We start from the raw sequence: 20,790 nt of genomic DNA, 5'->3' as shown, positions 1-20,790 counted from the left end.
AGTGAACAGAAACTCATGGCAACGGATGACACTAAATTCACAAATAACCTGTGATAAGACCTGTTCCTTTCATCAAAAAATTGCTTATAATGTATGATCTTTGCATTGTAGACTAGAAGAAGAGATTGAAGAAGCTCGACTGAGAGCAAAAGAGGAAATGATTCATGGAATCCAGATTGCAAAAGAGATGGCACAAGTGGAGCTTAACTCCCAGAGGGCAGATTATGAAGACCGAATCAGAGCTCTAGAAGCAGAGCTGGTGAGTTTCACCTTCCACTTGGTTTCTTTTTTCTTTTTTTTTCTTTTCTTTTTTTTATTAATTAAGCTGTGCCGAAGTCTTCCATGTAACTCCATAAATTGTCCTTGTGTTTTAATAATTATTTAATTAGAAAGAGGAGAGTCTGAAGAAACAACAGCAGGAGATCAGCAGCAAGAGAGCTGCTAGCAAAATCCAGCAGCTGGAAGACGCAAAAATGCAACTAGAGCAAGAAGTGCAATTTAACAAGAGAAGACTTGAAATGGAGACTATTGCCACCAAACAGGTAGGCAGCTTGCTAACGGGTGTAGAACTGAGCCAGGGGCCAATACATATTTTTTTTATTTAGGACCTATTGTGGCCTATTCCACCCATTTGGCCTGACCTACAAAAATGTGTACACTTATTTGGCCTACAAATTCCTCTATTTTTCATAAAAATGTGCCAAGCAATCATATTTATTCCAATGGGTAGATGAGCATAATGGTTTGGGAACTTTGAAATTCAACATTTCCAATTCTTTACACTGGGATTGGCCTAGGGAAAAGATTCAGTAGGCCCCTCATACACATATGGCGATGGGCTGTTCCTGACAAAACCATTGGGCCCAACCAGCATTTCTCTTACGTTCATGACCAACTTTTGCTAAAACCTAGAGCCATATCAAGTCAGGCACTTGGTCCTGTGACAAGCAAGAATAGGGTTCCAGCACTTGGCTTATCTTCCTCCAGATGCCAGGCACCTGCTCTATACTGAACACTTCAGCCTGACCAGATTGGAGCGCAGAGATACGAAGTGCTGAAACGCCTATTCTTGGAAGTTACCTTATACCCACCACTGATGTGGCAATTCCTGCCATGCACAGTTGTCTGCCCAAGCCGAAGCCAATTTCTTTGTGGAAACTACTTCACATGGTCAGCTGAACCAAAGTTCGTTCCAATTTTTCTACTCCTGTGGCCTGCGTGCGCCCAGTGAAATCCATGCCGTGGGTGGGTGCCGTGTGATAGAAATAGGGCTGGACTGATGATCTTGGTAGCTCAAATTTTGTATTCAACCTGTCAACCTTTTTACAACGTAATACATAGTAAGTTTTGGGGAAATAAATATCAGCAGATTTTGACATATGCGATTCCTTTGTCCTTTGTGTAGGCTTTAGAAGACCACACAATCCGGCATGCCAAAATTCTACAAGCACTTGAGATGGAGAAGCAGAAAATTGCTAAAGAAGTGGAGATTCTTCAACAAGACAAAACCAATAGAGAGAATAGAGGTATCTCAAGTAGCTATAAGCCTGAAAATGTGGTGCTTTATTAGGAAGCCTTGGATTGCATTTAAAGGATGTTAACCCCTTCAGGACCAGGCGATTTTCAGTTTTTGCGTTTTCCTTTTTCACTCTTTTCTTGAGACATTACTTTTTTATTTTTCCGTTCACATAGCCACATGAGGGCTTGTTTTTTGCGGGACAAGTTGTACTTTCTAATGACTCCATTTAAATTTGTATAGGATGTAGTGGGAAGCTGGACAAAAAATCCAAATGTGGTGAAATTGGAGAAAAAATTCAGGGCGGTACAGTTTTAAATTTATTTTTAATTTTTACGGTGGTCACTATGCGGTAAAAACTGACTTGTGCTCTTCATTCTCTAGGTCAGTACAGTTACAGTGATGGCATATTTATATGGTTTTATTACTGGAAAAAAAAATATATATTTTCAATGCCATAATCTGACCCCCATAACTAGTTCTGTCTACGGAGCTTGTAAGGGCTTATTTTTTGCAGGACAACCTGTACTTTTAATTGATAACATTTTACCGAATCGGACATATACATATATTACTTTCATGGGACTCCTCTATCTCCCTGGGTTCCTGCCCGGTAAGCGCGTGCTTCCTGGTTTTCCACTTCTTAGATGCCGTGGTTACATTTGACCACGGCATCTGAGGGGCTAAAAGTCTGTGACCGGCATTACTGCTGATTGTGGACATTAGCCCTGGGTGTCTGCTGTGTGAAACAGGCATCCGGTAGTTATAGTGCTCGCTCCGGAGCGGGTGTCATCTTTAAAGACTGGTACGGCGGGTGTCCTCTAGGGGTTAAAGGGGTTGTCTCACTTCAGCAAATGGCATTTATCATGTAGAGAAAGTTAGTACAAGGCACTTACTAATGTATTGTGATTGTCCATATTGTCTCCTTTGCTGGCTTGATTCATTTTTTTTTTATCAGATTATTCTGTACACTGATCGTATAATTGTGTCAGCACCTCCATGATATAAAAACCTTGGCCTGTAGAAAACGTGCCAACATAGAAAGCTAATCTAAAGTTATAAAGAAGCTGGGAGGGAATATATGGTTTTTATAGGGCTATCTCATTCTGTGAAATCGAATCCTGCATGGTACCGTATAACTGGATGTTTAATTCTAGTGTTCTAACTGGTTAATGTTCTCTTCTAGTTCAGCCCACATGGAATGCTTTAAAACTTTCTGTGATGATTCAGGAAGCAAACACCATTAGTGCGAAACTCAGGAAGCACACTATATTTAGCAGGTAAGTGCACACCGCGTGGATGCTGTTTGTTACATGCCAATGACAGCCCTCAGGTCAGTGTGGAGAGGACTCGCATAATCCCATCTGGTGGCATCAAAACACTTTCTGCTTCACACAAATCAATGATGCAGGCAAGTGCATACATGTGAGTAACTGGCCAACAGTAATAATAATCAAGATTATCTTATATATAGCACTGGTTTGTTAAAGAAGTATTCCGGTTTTATTGATTATATTTATTTCTTTAGACAATAGGATGTTGAACAGTTATCTAATTTACATCTATTTAAAATTTTGCTTGCAGACCTTTATTATATCCGTGCATTTGCCTCTCCCTAAAGTAAAAAAATAGTACAGTACATTTTAGTCCTGTATAATGCATCTGTAGAAGAGCTAGATAGAACTAAACATGTTGTCAGTCATGTGATCCGTAGTGTGACCCTCAAAAGTATCATGTGATCTGGCTTTCTGTTTAAAAGGGTTGTCCGGGTTCAGAGCTGAACACGGACATAACCTTATTTTTACCCAAGCAGCCCCCCTGAGGCTAGCATCCGAGCATCTCATGCTCCGATGCGCTCCCTTGCCCTTCGCTAAATCGTGCAGGGCACGGGCTCTTTTGTTTTCAATAACACAAGTGTGTTCGGTGACTCCACCGGCTCTGATGGGCGGGCTTCAGCGCTGCCCTAGCCATTTTACTGGCTAGGGTAGCGCTAAATCCCGCCCATCAGTGCCGGTGACGTCACTGGGGTTCCTGGCAGCCCCATGGAGAGCCCCGGTACGTCACCGGATCTCCAAAAAAATGCCTTTGCCCTGCATTATTTAGGGCAGGGCAAAGGAGAGCATCGGAGCATGAACTGCTCCGATGCTCATGTCAGGGGGGCTGCCGGGTTGAAAATGAAAGTATGTCCGAATTCCGCTCTGAACCTCGACAACCCCTTTAACTATACACTATATACAATATTACTACCTGCAGCAGTCAGTAAAGAAGGAGATCTGTGTGTGCAGTTTTTTTACCCTAAACTTTATTAACAACATGACAACATCACTTAGAGACAGGCAGCCATTTTACAAAACACTACAGACAGGCACACAATGATGTCGTTTCTGTAATAACCACAATAGAAATCATGATTCCACCACTATTCCTATTTACTTGTCACATGAATGTGTACTGACCCTTCACATGTATGTCATGTAACACTGCTTACTGAATGTCAGGGCGTAAAGAGCATCACACAACAAATACCATTTTTCAGTTAGGCCATGGATGCATTTCTAAGGACTGATACATGGGCTTTACCATTCTTCTGCATATAGCGGTCAACTGCCTGATATAAGATAGTTATGTATGCAGAATGTTAAATATGTATATATTAGAAAATTGTATGATTTCCTATAATAAAGACCAGTATACCTCTTTAACTAATTGTTAATGTTGTAGGCTAGAGATTCCAAAATATGTTTGTCATTTTTATGATCAACACCTGTGTTTTTTTGTACACTGTTTCAGGCATGATGTGTCAGAAAAGGATAAAGAAAACCAACCTGGAGGTCCTGTACAGATCCTGGTTAGAAACCTCAAGTTAGGCATTGTAACATTCTGGAGTACTGAGAAATTCGAATACAAGTTGGCTGCAATGAAGGAGCTGTATGAGGTGACTGAAAAACCTGCATTGTTTTATATTTTTTTTAGTCTGTGATACTTTTACTTTTCGAATACTGAGTACCAATTTCTGGCTGACTTTTAAGGGAAGGTTTACTTTTAGACATTTTACAGTCCCGGAAGGTACCTTTTTCTTCATGAAATTCATACTATTTGTGGAGAAGTAGCACTACAGTACTTACAGAATGTGCATTCGTATCTAGGTGGCGTACACAACCTGTTAAACAGTCTTATCATTACCTGCCCTTATATACGGCTGCCTTTAACAAGTAAGGTCATTTTAAAGAAGCACTCCCTCAGGTTGTTTTGGACCAGCAATATTCTAGTAGTGTAACTTGTTTCATCCCAGCTCAGTTACAGCTGTGTTATGTGAGCTCCGGTGATGACCTGACCAGAGCCTGCCCTCCCTTGTATGCATGAGGTCAGTCTTCCCTGTGTAGCTGGCTTCCTTTGAACTATATCAGTATCTATGATATCCCTCCTGGCAACTCCTACCTTCCATCTCCACCAATCTGTCCTGCTTCTTCCTCTGTATATCCCCTATGTACAATGCCACTGAAAGTATAATTTCTGCCTGACCACAAGTACCAAGTTATAATACATAAGTACTTAAAATGATTAGCTGCTGAGGTGTAAAGCTCCCAATGAACACAGCCGATATATACTATCTGTGTGTGCTGTGTGCAGAATCTCCAGTGTATTTTTATGAAATGCAACTTCACGTTATTCAAACCTCCCTTCTGCTTGTATGAGCCAACATTGAAACCTATGACAAGCAGGAGGCAGGGCAGACAGGCTGCAGCTGCACACTTGGGATAGACTGAGACTTGACAGTGTGAGTTAGGACACATCGGTTCTATGTCACTGATCTATCACTGACTGTCTTTTTTTTTCTTTCTTTGAATTGAAAAAACACAGAGAATAACATACAATATACACATTGAAAATGCACATATAATATGCTGTATATACGAAAATAGCTAAATTCCCCAACTCAAGTCCCTCCCTCCCCATGTTCAACCTCAAGAGATCCCATGTGAATATCGATTGCCTGTACTACAATCTCGCACCTAAAAAAACCAAAATGTTGAGAGGTTGTCTCCTCACTCTTACCTCCTGACGGACCCAGCAATCAACCCTAACCCAGAATTCTAATCTTTAACAAATGTGCTGGCACAAGCCCTGTGCAGGCAATCCACTTTCATTTACTGTTTCTCAAACTTAGGGCTATATCACACGAGCGTGTGCAGTCCAGAAATCGCATTCCGTGTGTGAGCGTGATCCTCTGTTCTGCTTGTCTTGCAGGAGCGCACTGCATTATACTGATTTATAATGCTATGTGCCTCTGCATGACGTTACTTCTACAGAATTATAATGACAGCTTTATGTCAGTATAAGTGTCCATTCACATGTCCTTAATTCTGGCTCCGCGTCCGTTCTGCAATTTTGCGTAATTGGTGCGGACCTATTCATTTCAATAGGGCCGCAAAAAGATGCGGACTGCACACTGTGTAGCCCCGCAAAAAATATAGAACATGTTCTATTCTTGTCCCCAATTGCATTTATATTATAGGGCCAGCCATGTGTGGTCCGCAAAATGTTGAACGCACACGGCTGGTATCCGTGTTTTGTGGTTCCGCAATTTGCAGACCGCAAAACACTTATGGACGTCTGAGTGGAACCTTATTCTGTAGCAGTAAGGTCATGCAGAGACACAGCATTATAAATCAGTATAATGCCATGTGCTCCTGCAAGACGAGCAGTGTCCAGAACGGGATGATCATGCTCACACACGGAGCCTGATTTCTGGACTGCTCATGCTCGTGGGAAACAGCCCTTATTAGGTGCCTCTTATTTAAACAATATTCTCCTTTCCAACATAATGATCAAATTAAGAACCATTATCACCATTAATCGGGCTCTACTGGTGGCCAGTACTTAGCAATGAGCTAAGCGAAGCCAAGTGTGATAAAGAATCTTGGCAATTGCCAACTGCCCATAGGATTCCCAGCAACTTCCCTAGCATACTCTAGAAGACCAGCTACAAGCTGTAATTTAATGTTAACAGAAAACGCCTTCTTAATTCTGGCCATTTCTAATTATTTTAAGATGCTAAATAGTGACTATGATCTCTACGTCCACAGAGTAATGGCAGTGTAAAGGATGAGGACATATTTTATGATCCAGGAGATGAATGGGAGCAAGACATATCAAAATCATCATCGTCAAATTTTTCAAGGCGCAGGTAAAGTGCAATGCAATGGCAGAATGAAAAGTGTCAACATTTGAATATACTGTGACTTTACAGAAGCAATTCTGGATTAAAAAAATAACGCCCAGTGCGTAGTGCAGACCTGCTACAGGATAAGACTTCATTTACACATTGCAGATTTGGTCAGAGGTTTTTATTAGTATTTTGTAGCCATAATTCGTACTGGAGCCTAAATACAGGGGAATGTTATAGAAAGATTTATACTACTGTTGATTTTGGCTCTAAAATACTGACTAAATCTGCAACGTGTGAATAAAGTCTTAAAGTGGTTTCCAGGATTTTGATATTGATAGCCTATCCTAAGGATGGGCCATCAGTATCAAATCGGAGAGGGTCTGGCACCCTGCACCCCTGTCAATTAGCTGTTGTTGTTGTAGCTCTGGCATTAGAGCTAAACGGCTCCATCCACTGTGTAGTGAACAGAGCTGGTAACTGCAGCAATGCTCCTACTGAATGGGAGCGGCACTGCAGTAACCAGTTCTGTCCACTACACAGAGCTGAGCCGTGTAGTTCTGGAGCTAAAATGAGGCAGCTGATCGGCATGGGTGCGGGGTGTCAGAATGCTCTGATCTGATATTGATGCCCTATCCTTAGGATAGGCATTAATATTAAATTCCTGGACAACCCTTTTAAGGGTCTTGAGGATTGAATATGACGACTCAGGCTGGAATCACTGCTACATAAAAATTATTGATGTTGGCTTTTCACCCTATTTGTGATCAACACGGCAGAAACAGCGTTAATGTCATTCATTTTCAAAACATGTCTTCTTCTTAAAGGAGCAAAAGCCTCATGAAGAATAGGAGGATTTCAGGATGTCTGTATGAAATTCGAGTCCATCCTATTCAAAGTTTACAGTGTGGACATACATCAGGTGGGTTTTCATGTGATATTTTATTTTGGATTGAAATTTGGATAGTGTTGTCTTTTCAACCTTTTATATTGATGAAATCATTGCTTAGGTTGATTGATATTTACAATATTTGCCTTTGGAAAATACGCCGTATTTTTCACCCTGTAAGACGCACCTGCCCATAAGACGCAACTAGGTTTTAGTGGAGTAAAATGAGAAAAGTAATATGAGAAAATTTTTCATCAGACCCCTCAGCTCAGAGCCGCAATGTTAATTAGACCTCAACTCAGACCCCCAACAAAACCTCAGATCAAACCCCGAATGTTAATTATACCCCCAATCAGACCTCAGATCAGACCCCCAATGTTAAAGAGGACCTTTCATGGGTCTAGACATTATGAAATAAGTAGAAGGTTGTGTAGGGCATAGAGCAGGGAGGGATGTAAGAGCGCTTACTATTTTTTTTGGGTGCCGCTCCATTCGCTCGCTGTGCCCCTGTCGAATTCTCCCGCCTGGTATGCTAATGAATAGCATCGGTACAGGGAGGAGGAGACTGCCCTGTTTCTCAATGGGCGTCTCCTCCTCCCTGGCTATAGCATGGTCTAATCACAGTGCAGAGCGTCACAGTCAAGGAGAAAAAAAAAAAACCTCACCTTCTCCCAGGGAGAAACAGGGCAGTCTCCTCCTCCCTGTACCGATGCTATTCATTAGCATACCAGACGGGCGAATTCAACAGGGGCACAACGGGCGAACGGAGCGGCGCCCTGAAAAAATAGTAAGCGCTCTCAGAACCCTGCTCTATGCCCTACATAACCTGCTACTTATTTCATAATGTCTGGACCCATGAAAGGTCCTCTTGAATTAGAACCCAGCTCAGACCCCCAATGATAAGACCCCCAATCAGATCTCAGATTAGACCCCCATGTTAATAAGACCCTCCATTTTGACAGATCAGACAACCAATGTTAATCAGATCTTAGAAAAATAAATCTACGGTACTTATTTCTCCTGCTCCGGACGCTGCCACTACTCCCGAGATCCAGCTTCTGCTCTTCCTGCCACTCTGTCCTGTTGCCCAACATCGCACAGCGTGAGGTCACAGGGCACACTGATGTCCTCTCTGTGCGCAGGTCACAGCACAGCTTTTGGGGGAACAGCGTCTTATAGGGCGAAAAATACGGTATTTTTATCCTAATCCTTATCACTTATCTGTTACTTATATTTTATATCTATCTACAGGTTTAATGAACAAATCCAGCAGTTTCTTGAGCAAGTCTAGTAGTGTTTGCTCCAACCCCACTGATTCCCATCTTCCTGGGATTTGCAAGGATCTAGTAGGATCTGCCCTGGATTTCCTGGGTCAAAGACATGCAGATGAGAGCAACATAGTTGACAGTGTGATCTTCTGTCTATGTACTGTGTGCGCTGCAGTCCATGCTCTATCGAGGGCATATGAACAGCAGGACGATGATGGCACAGATGCCTGTGAGTGCATTTTGTATTAATTTCAGTATGTGATATAAAATCTCATAAAAAAGAATTTAGGTGGCACTATAGAGGCAGCTTTCTTTTTCTTGGAAGAAACCTAGTCTGCACTGCCTGGTTTATAGGACTCTCTACAGTATGCCATCTCTGGCACTCTCTGCAAGGAGAAACAGTACCCCCCAAGACCTTCGTCAAAGACCCGACACCTAGTCAACCAAGCACCTTCCTTTGTTCTGACGACGGGCAAACCTGTCGGGTCCCTTAATCCAAGGGTTGCTCATTGACTATAGGGTAGCTCCGTCCACAAGGTGGCACTACAGGGACAGATTTCATTCTTTTAGAAGAGAATAATCTGCATAGGACAATATGAGGGATTTTAAAAAATGCCTTGTTTCTGTATTATAATATCACTCGTGCATTTAATATCAAAATCACTGTAATCTTAAACAGCAATAGGAAGGATTTCTGGCTTTTGGTTATTTTAAAGCTTTGTGACCGATGGAGCATGGATTAGCACAGTCACTTATTCTTCTGTCTTTTCAGTGTTCTTGGTTAATCGTTCGGCCCAGTTACAGAGTGTACGAATGACATCTGCATTTCAGCAGCTGGCTGTGCTAAGCAAGCATTGGTTGGATCATTTACCTGAAAGCCAGGGGAGTTCCCAACTAGCTGACAGCTTGATATTGTCCGTTAGGAAGTTGGGAGGATACCTGCAGCTGCTCTTACAGGTGATAATGACATTGGTAATACAAATCTTTCCATATCTGTCACTTTCTACAGCCACCACTAAATCTATAATTTTATTATACTTTTTATCACGACGTAAAACATATAAAAAAAAAATGAAAAAAAGCTGGACAGGAATATACTCTGTGATTTGACCCGACAATAAGCCAAACTTTGGGCTTTACAGTTTGGACTGTTAAAGGGGTTGTCCCACGAAAAAAATATTCTACAGTTTTCAAACCAGCACCTGGATCTGAATACTTTTGTAATTGCATACATTAAATCTAGCATAGCCACTGAGTTATTCAATTAAGGGTACTTTCACACTAGCGGCAGGACAGATCCGACAGGCTGTTCACCCTGTCGGATCCGTCCTGCCGCTATTTTGCCGGACCGCCGCTCCGTCCCCATTGACTATAATGGGGATGGGGGCAGAGCTCCGACGCAGCACGGCAGTGCGCGGCAAAAGGCCGCTGGACTAAAAGTACTGCATGTCCGACTTTTTAGTCCGGCGGTCTCTCGCTGTGCACTGCCGTGCTGCGCCGGAGCTGTGATGGGGAGAGAGCTGCAGCAGAAAAGACACAGCCCCTGAATTGTGATAGGGACAGAGCTGCAGCAGAAAAGACACGGCCCCTGAGCTGTGATAGGGAGAGAGCTGCAGCAGAGTGGACACTTCTTCTGAGCTGCAGCAGAAAAGACACGGCCACTGAGCTGTGATAGGGAGAGAGCTGCAGCAGAGTGGACACGTCTTCTGAGCTGTAGCAGAAAAGATACGGTCCCTGAGCTGTGATAGGGAGAGAGCTGCAGCAGAGTGGACATTTCTTCTGAGCTGCAGCAGAATAGACACGGCCACTGAGCTGTGATAGGGAGAGAGCTGCAGCAGAGTGGACATTTCTTCTGAGCTGCAGCAGAAAAGACACGGCCACTGAGCTGTGATAGGGAGAGAGCTGCAGCAGAAAAGACACGGCCACTGAGCTGTGATAGGGAGAGAGCTGCAGCAAAGTGGACACTTCTTCTGAGCTGCAGCAGAAAAGACACGGCCCCTGAGCTGTGATAGGGAGAGAGCTGCAGCAGAGTGGACACTTCTTCTGAGCTGCAGCAGAAAAGACACGGCCACTGAGCTGTGATAGGGAGAGAGCTGCAGCAGAGTGGACACGTCTTCTGAGCTGTAGCAGAAAAGATACGGTCCCTGAGCTGTGATAGGGAGAGAGCTGCAGCAGAGTGGACATTTCTTCTGAGCTGCAGCAGAAAAGACACGGCCACTGAGCTGTGATAGGGAGAGAGCTGCAGCAAAGTGGACACTTCTTCTGAGCTGCAGCAGAAAAGACACGGCCACTGAGCTGTGATAGGGAGAGAGCTGCAGCAGAGTGGACACGTCTTCTGAGCTGTAGCAGAAAAGATACGGCCCCTGAGCTGTGATAGGGAGAGAGCTGCAGCAGAGTGGACATGTCTTCTGAGCTGTAGCAGAAAAGATATGGCCCCTGAGCTGTGATAGGGAGAGAGCTGCAGCAGAGTGCACATGTCTTCTGAGCTGCAGCAGAAAAGACACGGCCACTGAGCTGTGATAGGGAGAGAGCTGCAGCAGAAAAGACACGGCCACTGAGCTGTGATAGGGAGAGAGCTGCAGCAGAGTGGACACGTCTTCTGAGCTGCAGCAGAAAAGACACGGCCACTGAGCTGTGATAGGGAGAGAGCTGCAGCAAAGTGGACACTTCTTCAGAGCTGCAGCAGAAAAGACACGGCCCCTGAGCTGTGATAGGGAGAGAGCTGCAGCAGAGTGGACACGTCTTCTGAGCTGCAGCAGAAAAGACCCTCCCCTTGAGCTGTCAGCTTGATATAAATCTAGCAGAGCAATAAATGGGGAGAACTCTGGATCCATGTGAGGTACAGGGCTGGTCCCATCTTTGTTGGAAAGAGACTGTCATGTACTGTATGATGTCTGATTTTCATTTTTTACATTAATCATGGCACGATCCCTTTTAAAGAGAAAATCTGACTGGTTGTTGTAGGTTACTGTAATGATCCTGGATTGGTTTCAGTAACTACTCCACATAACGGCTTTAACATTTTTGGCAGGGTTGTTGCTCAGATATATCGGCCATGGTCACAGAAGCAAAAGACAAGGCCAGCTGTACAGCAGGGCAGATACTGCAGAGCATAGGACACCTGGCTGCACTGAATGACACCGAAATACATCTTTCAGAAGAATTTACAGAAGAACATGGTCTCCAGGTATCAAATGTACATAAGCAAAATACCTGACTTTTTTTCTAAACTTTAATAGGATTTGTCAAATATTGATCACATGAAGATTTTTTAAATGACCCTGGCCATTGCAGGGGGTGTTACCCTTATAAAACAGCCAGAGCCCAATATGAATCGGGCTCAGCTCCTGACCTTGCTCAATACAACCCTTCCAGCTTCATGAAGTACACGTATGTGAACTGTCAGGAAGGAGTCAAACCATATTATTTCTATGTCCTCATTTTGCCTTTGGTAATGACCTTGCTCCATTCACAAGGCTTTTATGGGGTCATTTATTAAACTAGTGTAAAGTAGAACTGGCTTAGTTGCCCATAGCAACCAATCAGATTCTACCTTTCATTTTTGACAGCTCCTTTAAAAAAGAAAGGTGGAATCTGATTGGTTGCTATGGACAACTAAGCCATTTCTACTTTACACCAGTTTGATAAATCACCCCATTATTTTTTTTTAAATTGTATTTTCATTACATTTTTGTAACAAGAAAATGAATGTAAGGAAAAATATAGTCTATACAGTATACGATCACTGTAACGAGGAGTCTTTGGGTGCCTTTTTTTTTTTTTTGTTTGTTTACTGACATTCAGAAAGCGGAAATGGAAAGTACCACAATACTACCTACATACCAAGTTATAGTATTCACATTTTGGGGGAAGTATTTTAATCTATGTGATACCAAAGCTAGGAAACCTACAGAATGAATTTCTTGGCTGTATTCTTCTTTTTCCCAGAAGTCTATCAGTGAACTGCTTTTCCTTGGAATGTGTTTTGGATTGGAGAGTCTGATCGACAGTGGAATACAAGCTTCACACTCAATGCAAACAGATCTGGATAGATGCTCTGTTTACGATACAGTATGTAAAAATTCCAGGTTAATGGGAACTTTTTGGGATGTTTTTAATTAAAAGTTTTCCTTCAAATCAACAGGAACCTGTCCCAGTTTATAGGACTGTGGGACGTATGGGAAAACCAAGAGTGTGAGCACATCATAAGTTGTGGGGAAAAACCCTTTAGACCTCCTTTTTGTTTACTTGAACACTGTTCTGCTTTGCTTTAAAGGTGTTCTCAGGGCTTTGCAAAAAAAAAAGAAGTAAACTTGGAGTGTTCTGAGCTTGTAGAGAAAAGATAGTTTTGTCATTGCTTACCCCTCTGTGGTCAGACTGTCTACTGGGTTTGTTCTCAAATCTTTTGGTTCAGCTTCATGTACAGTATATGCAGCTGAACAGAAAAACCTGGGAACACATCTGGTCGGAACCTCAGCAGAGGAGCCCACAGCCAGCGGAGACGACGGCATTGGAGGCCTGACGGAGGGGTAAATATTGACACATTCAGAATACTACACGTTTTTCTGCAAAGCCTGGAGAACAACTTTAAGGCAGTAACTGCTACTTAGTAATGGTGTGTAAGGAAATATCAGTCTGTGAATGATATATACACGTCATAAGATATAAAGACTGCAGAAAATGCACGAGAAAGGGATATTGATGGAACTTTTTTTTAATCCATGGATTATACATCCTGGAAATTGTGGCTTACTAGCTTCAGAACATGGTGACTCCACCTTGGACATGTTTTTGCAGTTTCTTCAAGAGATAAAGAAGAATTCCAGTGCATTAACATCTTTCATTCAGAACAGCCTTGCTTCTTGTAAAAAGGTATGATCTGCATTTTTTTTAATTTATCTGATCGATCTATCTATATATGTCTATCTATCATGACTGTCAATCATGTCTGTCTATCTATCTAATCATCTATATTCGTTATTGCCATTAAAGGGATTCCCCATGATTTTCTTAAATTTGGCAGTGGAAGAGTTTAAAAAAACAAAACAAAACAAAAAACTTGCCTTAAAATTTCACATTCTGCTGCCTCCTCCTCCTCAAGTCCCAGTCATTCCGATCCCCACTAGGACCATACTGCTGATGTCATATTCATTGGTCCTGTGACTGCTACAGCCAAATGGCATGTGGAGATGGGAGTGCTGGGGATCAGAGCGATGGCAAGGGACCAATGGGACATGTTTTTTATATTACACTGCCTCTTGCTCCCTGCCTAATTTTGCATAATCACGAAGAACCGCTTTTAAGTATTTTGCTAATATTTTAGATAAAGCATAAATGTAACATTCTCTTATTTGTCTTGTAGAACTTCTTTACTGTGATCCACTAACACTTACACTTCTTCTTCAGCTAAACATGGACCTTCTGATGAAAGAGACGTCATTTAGTGTTCGGAGGTCCCTGAGCTCAGGACTATGCCATATCAAAAATAGCATGGACGTGCTGCGACATAATGTTGTTTCTATATTGAAAGGTAAAATATTGTGGTCCTCATTTACTAAGTGAGTGGCGTAAGTTGCACCTAATGAGGTGCAGGGTGGCTCATCTAGGTTTAGAGAAATTATGCGTGTCTAGGCTGATAAGGGGCCGTGGCTTGAAAGAAAAGAAGTGTGGCTTTGTGGAGATGGTGGCAGGGTCTAACATGTAAAATTCGCTAAACCAATACTTGGTATAGAGCTATACAAGAGTTTCTATCCCTTCACTAGATTTACCGCCCAGCCTGAGCTCCTGTGATAAATCTGGGGCAGGACTAGACAATTAGAGAGATTTAGCACAGTTGGTGAAAAGGAAAACGGACTTAGTTGCCCCTAGCAACCAATCAGTGTTCATTTGCCAAAGGAGCTCTGAAAAATGGAAGATGGAATCCGATTGGTTTCTAAGCCAGTTTTCCTTTGCGCCAGTTTTGAATCTCCCCTAATTTGTCTACATTTATGCCGGCTACAAGATTACTAAATCTTCCCTTTGTTCTGTATTTGGGTGTCTATTTTAGTAGTAATCTGACGTGTAAATATCCATGAGCAGATCTTGTTATCCATTATTAATAATATTTGGCAAGAGAGGGCTGATTTATGGAAATGTATAAAAAAAAAATCCCCTTTCTCTGTTGCATATAGCAACCAATTACGGCACAGCCTCCATTTTTCCAAGAGCCCCTTATAAACTGAACGCTGTTCTGTGATTGCTTGCTACGGGCAACAGAGTTTTTTTTTTTTTTTTTTTCTTGGCTACTTTCACACTAGCGTTCAGAGAGGATCCGTCTGGTGTCTGCACAGACGGATCCTCTCCTATAATGCAGACGTTTGGATCCGTTCAGAACGGATCCGTCTGCATTATAGTTTAGAAAAATGCTAAGTCTGAAAGTTGTTCAGACGGATCCGTCCAGACTTTACATTGAGGCTGGGTTCACACTTGAGCGTTTTACAGCGCGTTCAAACGCGCTGTAAAACGCTCAACACATGAAAACCAATGCTTCCCTATGGCCCTGGTTCTCACTTGAGCGTTTTACAGCGCGTTTGAACGCGCTGAAAAACACCCTACGCTCAAACAAGTTCTTGAGCTTCTTTGGGGCGTTTTGACGCGCGTTTGTGGCCATAGGACACTGCAGTCAATCACACAAACGCGCGTTTACTATTGCAAAAAACGCGCATAAAAACGCGCGACAAAAACGCTATCAAATACGCTCAGGTCTGAACCCAGCCTTAAAGTCAATGGGGGACCGATTCGTTTGAAAATTGAGCCATATTGTGTCAACTTCAAACGGATCTGTCCCCATTGACTTACATTGTAAGTCTGGACGGATCCGTTTGCCTCTGCACGGCCAGGCGGACACCCGAACGCTGCAAGCAGCGTTCGGGTGTCCGCCTGCTGATCGGAGCGGAGGCTGAACAAGCTGAGCCCCGACGCTAATGTGAAAGTAGCCTGGAAAGTTTCAGGAATCCTATCAGGGACATTTATAAATTGTTTGGAGTCAAAAAGTCACAAAATAAGGAGCATTATATATTTGCCCCATGAATTGTGACTTTTCACTTCTCTCACCACTTCAAAAGTGGCTATAAAAGCGGGCGGGACGTGGCCTTTCACAGGCCGACAAATTTACTGTCATTTACACCAGAAAGTGGAGTAAATGATAGTTTACATCTATGCTAGATTTACATTTTTGGCACATGGATAGATGTGTCAAATATATCAACAGGCCTGCGCCTCAGCACCAATGGACTTTAATATTAAGACTGGCATTTGTAACACCAGTCTTAGTATATCTGCCTCTGAGTCTATTACCTGGTAGTATAGGCACCTGGTCATTGCCCTTCCTAACATTCTGGAAGTCAAAGAGATAAAGGTCTTATGTACACTGCTCAAAAAAATAAAGGGAACACAAAAATAACAAATCCTAGATCTGAATTAATTAAATATTCTTCTGAAATACTTTGTTCTTTACATAGTTGAATGTGCTGACAACAAAATCACACAAAAATAAAAAAATGGAAATCAAATTTTTCAACCCATGGAGGTCAGGATTTGGAGTCACACTCAAAATTAAAGTGGAAAAACACACTACAGGCTGATCCAACTTTGATGTAATGTCCTTAAAACAAGTCAAAATGAGGCTCAGTAGTGTGTGTGGCCTCCACGTGCCTGTATGACCTCCCTACAACGCCTGTGCATGCTCCTGATGAGGTGGCGGACGGTCTCCTGAGGGATCTCCTCCCAGACCTGGACTAAAGCATCTGCCAACTCCTGGACAGTCTGTGGTGCAACGTGACGTTGGTGGATAGAGCGAGACATGATGTCCCAGATGTGCTCAATTGGATTCCGGTCTGGGGAACCGGCGGGCCAGTCCATAGCATCAATGCCTTCGTCTTGCAGGAACTGCTGACACACTCCAGCCACATGAGGTCTAGCATTGTCTTGCATTAGGAGGAACACAGGGCCAACCGCACCAGCATATGGTCTCACAAGGGGTCTGAGGATCTCATCTCGATACCTAATGGCAGTCAGGCTACCTCTGGCGAGCACATGGAGGGCTGTGCGGCCCTCCAAAGAAATGCCACCCCACACCATTACTGACCCAATGCCAAACCGGTCATGCTGAAGGATGTTGCAGGCAGCAGAACGTTCTCCACGGCGTCTCCAGACTCTGTCACGTGCTCAGTGTGAACCTGCTTTCATCTGTGAAGAGCACAGGGCGCCAGTGGCGAATTTGCCAATCTTGGTGTTCTCTGGCAAATGCCAAACGTCCTGCACGGTGTTGGGCTGTAAGCACAACCCCCACCTCTGGACGTCGGGCCCTCATATCACCCTCATGGAGTCTGTTTCTGACCGTTTGAGCAGACACATGCACATTTGTGGCCTGCTGGAGGTCATTTTGCAGGGCTCTGGCAGTGCTCCTCCTGTTCCTCCTTGCACAAAGGCGGAGGTAGCGGTCCTGCTGCTGGGTTGTTGCCCTCCTACGGCTTCCTCCACGTCTCCTGATGTACTGGCCTGTCTCCTGGTAGCGCCTCCATGCTCTGGACACTATGCTGACAGACACAGCAAACCTTCTTGCCACAGCTCGCATTGATGTGCCATCCTGGATAAGCTGCACTACCTGAACCACTTGTGTGGGTTGTAGACTCCGTCTCATGCTACCACTAGAGTGAAAGCACCGCCAGCATTCAAAAGTGACCAAAACATCAGCCAGGAAGCATAGGAACTGAGAAGTGGTCTGGGTCACCACCTGCAGAACCACTCCTTTATTGGGGGTGTCTTGCTAATTGCCTATAATTTCCACCTGTTGTCTATCCCATTTGCACAACAGCATGTGAAATTGATTGTCACTCAGTGTTGCTTCCTAAGTGGACAGTTTGATTTCACAGAAGTGTGATTGACTTGGAGTTACATTGTGTTGTTTAAGTGTTCCCTTTATTCTTTTGAGCAGTGTATTTAAGGCATGCTGCAAATTGGCAACCATGGTTCAATGTGACATAAGAGATTAAGGGCTCATGCACACGGCCAGTGTCCGGCCGTGCCAGTATTGCGGCCCGCAAGCAGCAGATCCACAATATGCGGGCAGTAGCCGTGTGCACCTGGCATCACAGATGCAGACCAGGTCCGCAATCCTGAAGGTCAAGTGCGGAACAGAGGCACGGAACTGTGGGGTTTCTCTCCGTCCCTTTGCACCGAAAAAAATAGATCCAGACCTATTCAACTTGAACATGTTCTGTCGTTGCAGCCACACGGATGTTGCCCTTGCATGGGGAACAGCAAATTGCGGTCCCTAATGCACGGAATGACCGACCAACGGCCGTGTGCATAAGCCCTAAGGATGTTAATTGTAAGGGCACTGCTGTCTGGTCCATTTTTGCTTTTATTTTTATGGAGTAGGATTCTGGCTGACTTAGCACAATATCTTGAACACAACTTTGGCAAGGTACTTCCTTTCCTTAAAGAGCCAACCAGAATGTCAATTTATACTCATGAGGGGCAAGCACCCTGAAACACCTGTCTACAGATAGATATCTGGATTGGCTATTTTCTCGTGTCTCACGTTCCAAGGCTTGTTGAAAAGTCAGACTTTGACTCATATGGAGCCACTTCCAGAAGGTGGCGGTAGCAAGATGTTTCTCTTTCCCTGGCAGATACCTCTTTGCATAAGTTTCCATACACAGATGGTCTCTTTAAGGAGAGCCAGCACCCTGCCTAAACTTGTGTGCTGAAATTGTCATCTTTGGTGTTTGTGACCAAACCAATTTTGTAAATTCTTCTTTTGCAGGTTCTGACATAGATGCTTCAGAAGTTCTTACATGTCTAAATGACCTTAATTCGTCATCAAATCAAGTGAATAAAAGCCTATCATTACAAATCATTGGTCTTCCCGAGCTTCAGACCTTTTTAGAGGCTGTGTCATGTGCCATTCACAAGAGGTTCAGTGAGAGACCTTGTCACAAAGCTCTCAGTGTACAGTCTTTAGAGGGATCAAGTCATGGCATCTTCTCACCCACCACCATCCAGTGGGTGTAATCCTCATTTTCTACTTGTAATGCTAGAGGTAGATGACTGCTGCAGTGTGACACCTCCTTTCATGTTTTGAGCAGGCTTTATATAGCAAAACTGTGTCAGAGACCAAGTGGCCATATGGACCATTAGGACCAGAGCCGAGCCTACATTTTCTGAATTCGGATAGGGAAACGCAATAAGGGAACTTTTTCCTCTGAAATTTTGTCTCCATTCATTAGACCAGTGTTTGACAGGCTCTGTTCACATCCGATTAGAGCCTTCTGTCAAGAATATACGGCGGGCGTTATACCTGATGTATACCTTGAATGGAAGGCTCCGACATGTGCCACTGTGTAGGCATGCCCATAGACTCCCTAAAAAGACTAAGTGCAATTTAGCGCGAAACGGCCGTCGCCGCTTATCTTTGCTGTGAACACTGCAACTATATGCTCCTGCCCTGATGTTTTAATCGGACGAATAAAGAATTTTTTATACCAGCATTGGTGAGTGCCGCCCTTTCTCTACTTTTCCTTTGGGTTGTCCCTGCATAAAAAAAGCTTACTTGATTTCGTTATTCCATACAGAAAAAAAGGTCTCTGGCCTCTGTTTTGTGAATCGAGCCCTATGGATGTGTTTTGGGTATACGCCAAACGCAGGGCTCAGTGTGATATGATCAGAGCCTTAGTTTGTCCGCATTTCCTCAACCCCAAATTTCACAGCTGATGGCACATTTGGTCTAACCCGCACTGCCACAACACGAGTATCACAGTATCCAATGGTAGTTGGGCAGAGGAAAAGCGCACAGCACAAGTTGCTGTCTATGTCTAATCTAAGAATAAGTACTGTAAAAAATTTGCACTGTATAGCGTTTTCATGTTCTGTACATATTTTTATCTTTGGCTATTATTTTAATATATTATCTATAACAATACTGGTTAGAAAATTCCCGAGCTTTCCTGTCTATCACTCAAATGAACCAGATTTAGAAATCTTTGTGTTTTGTGTGCTCAGCATCTCTGTCCGTGACTAGCAATGCACTTTGACCTGTTTTTTTTATTTTTATTTTTTTGCTCATGGACGTGTTTGTCACTTTGAAATCTAAGAATTAGTGTAACAAACCTCTTTAATACTAAAGGAGCAAATATTATTTTGCACCTGGTGGAGTTAAAGGGGTTATCTAGAATTTTTAAATCCCCTCAAACCTGGGTGCACGTGGCCCCATCTGGAAGTCCAGTAAAGACAGCCCAAGAGCCACAGAGCCGGAACGGAGCAGGGAGGTACAGATCTCCTCACAAGCACTGCTGCGTGGGGGGGATTTTTTTAAATAAAAAAGCTCCAGGAGACCCCGTTAAGGGCAGTTTTACTCTAGCAAAGCACGACCTCAATTCCTGCCTGACCTACACAACATGGGGATGTATGATAGCACTGGTTCATGTCATTAGACTCCTGGCCAGGACTTGTGCCAGTATTATGCTAGTGTGAAACCAGCCTTATGGGTAGGAGTATTTTCACATCTGAATGGAATTGCTATTAGATGATAATGTCCAATATCACAACCATGAAAGCCTAAGCTATGACATAGTGTGTAAAATGTAATTAACCTTACTTGTCTTCCATGCCTGCTATTTATACTATGCTAATACATGCGGAGAATAAACTCAAATCACAAAACATTCTTGTGTGGCTGTCTGTGAAGTTATTTGGCATAATCTACTCCAGTGGCATTGTCTTGTTTAAACCCTTTAAAGGCAATGTGTCTTCAGAAAATGACCTATTTAAATCACATTTTTATGTTAAACATATATATATTTTTTAATTATTGGTGTTTTTAATTTTATTTTAAAAATGTAAATAATCCTGCAATTTTCACACTGGCCACTAGGTCTAATAATAGGTCATGATTTCCTGTTCTGTACAA

General features: G+C 43.2%; 1 protein-coding gene across 1 annotated transcript in view; it reads left to right on the top strand.

Moving 5' to 3' along the window:
• KIF14 (kinesin family member 14) overlaps positions 1 to 20,483 on the top strand; it is an 87,866-nt gene extending 67,383 nt beyond the window's left edge. Inside the window, exons 15-28 of the mRNA XM_040407729.1 lie at positions 112 to 259; positions 390 to 542; positions 1,406 to 1,526; positions 2,703 to 2,796; positions 4,307 to 4,451; positions 6,604 to 6,704; positions 7,511 to 7,605; positions 8,824 to 9,069; positions 9,613 to 9,797; positions 11,872 to 12,027; positions 12,789 to 12,911; positions 13,638 to 13,712; positions 14,247 to 14,370; positions 18,649 to 20,483. Of these exons, the coding sequence (XP_040263663.1) occupies positions 112 to 259; positions 390 to 542; positions 1,406 to 1,526; positions 2,703 to 2,796; positions 4,307 to 4,451; positions 6,604 to 6,704; positions 7,511 to 7,605; positions 8,824 to 9,069; positions 9,613 to 9,797; positions 11,872 to 12,027; positions 12,789 to 12,911; positions 13,638 to 13,712; positions 14,247 to 14,370; positions 18,649 to 18,896 (2,014 nt within the window). The 3' untranslated portion in view covers positions 18,897 to 20,483. The remainder of the gene's footprint in view (positions 1 to 111; positions 260 to 389; positions 543 to 1,405; positions 1,527 to 2,702; positions 2,797 to 4,306; positions 4,452 to 6,603; positions 6,705 to 7,510; positions 7,606 to 8,823; positions 9,070 to 9,612; positions 9,798 to 11,871; positions 12,028 to 12,788; positions 12,912 to 13,637; positions 13,713 to 14,246; positions 14,371 to 18,648) is intronic.
• The last annotated feature ends 307 nt before the right edge of the window (positions 20,484 to 20,790 follow it).

The sequence above is a fragment of the Bufo bufo genome, chromosome 9 (genome assembly GCF_905171765.1).
Source record: "Bufo bufo chromosome 9, aBufBuf1.1, whole genome shotgun sequence".
Classification (NCBI taxonomy): domain Eukaryota; kingdom Metazoa; phylum Chordata; class Amphibia; order Anura; family Bufonidae; genus Bufo; species Bufo bufo.
The sequence above is the reverse complement of the archived record's forward strand: the minus strand, read 5'-3'. Positions and strand labels throughout refer to the sequence as shown.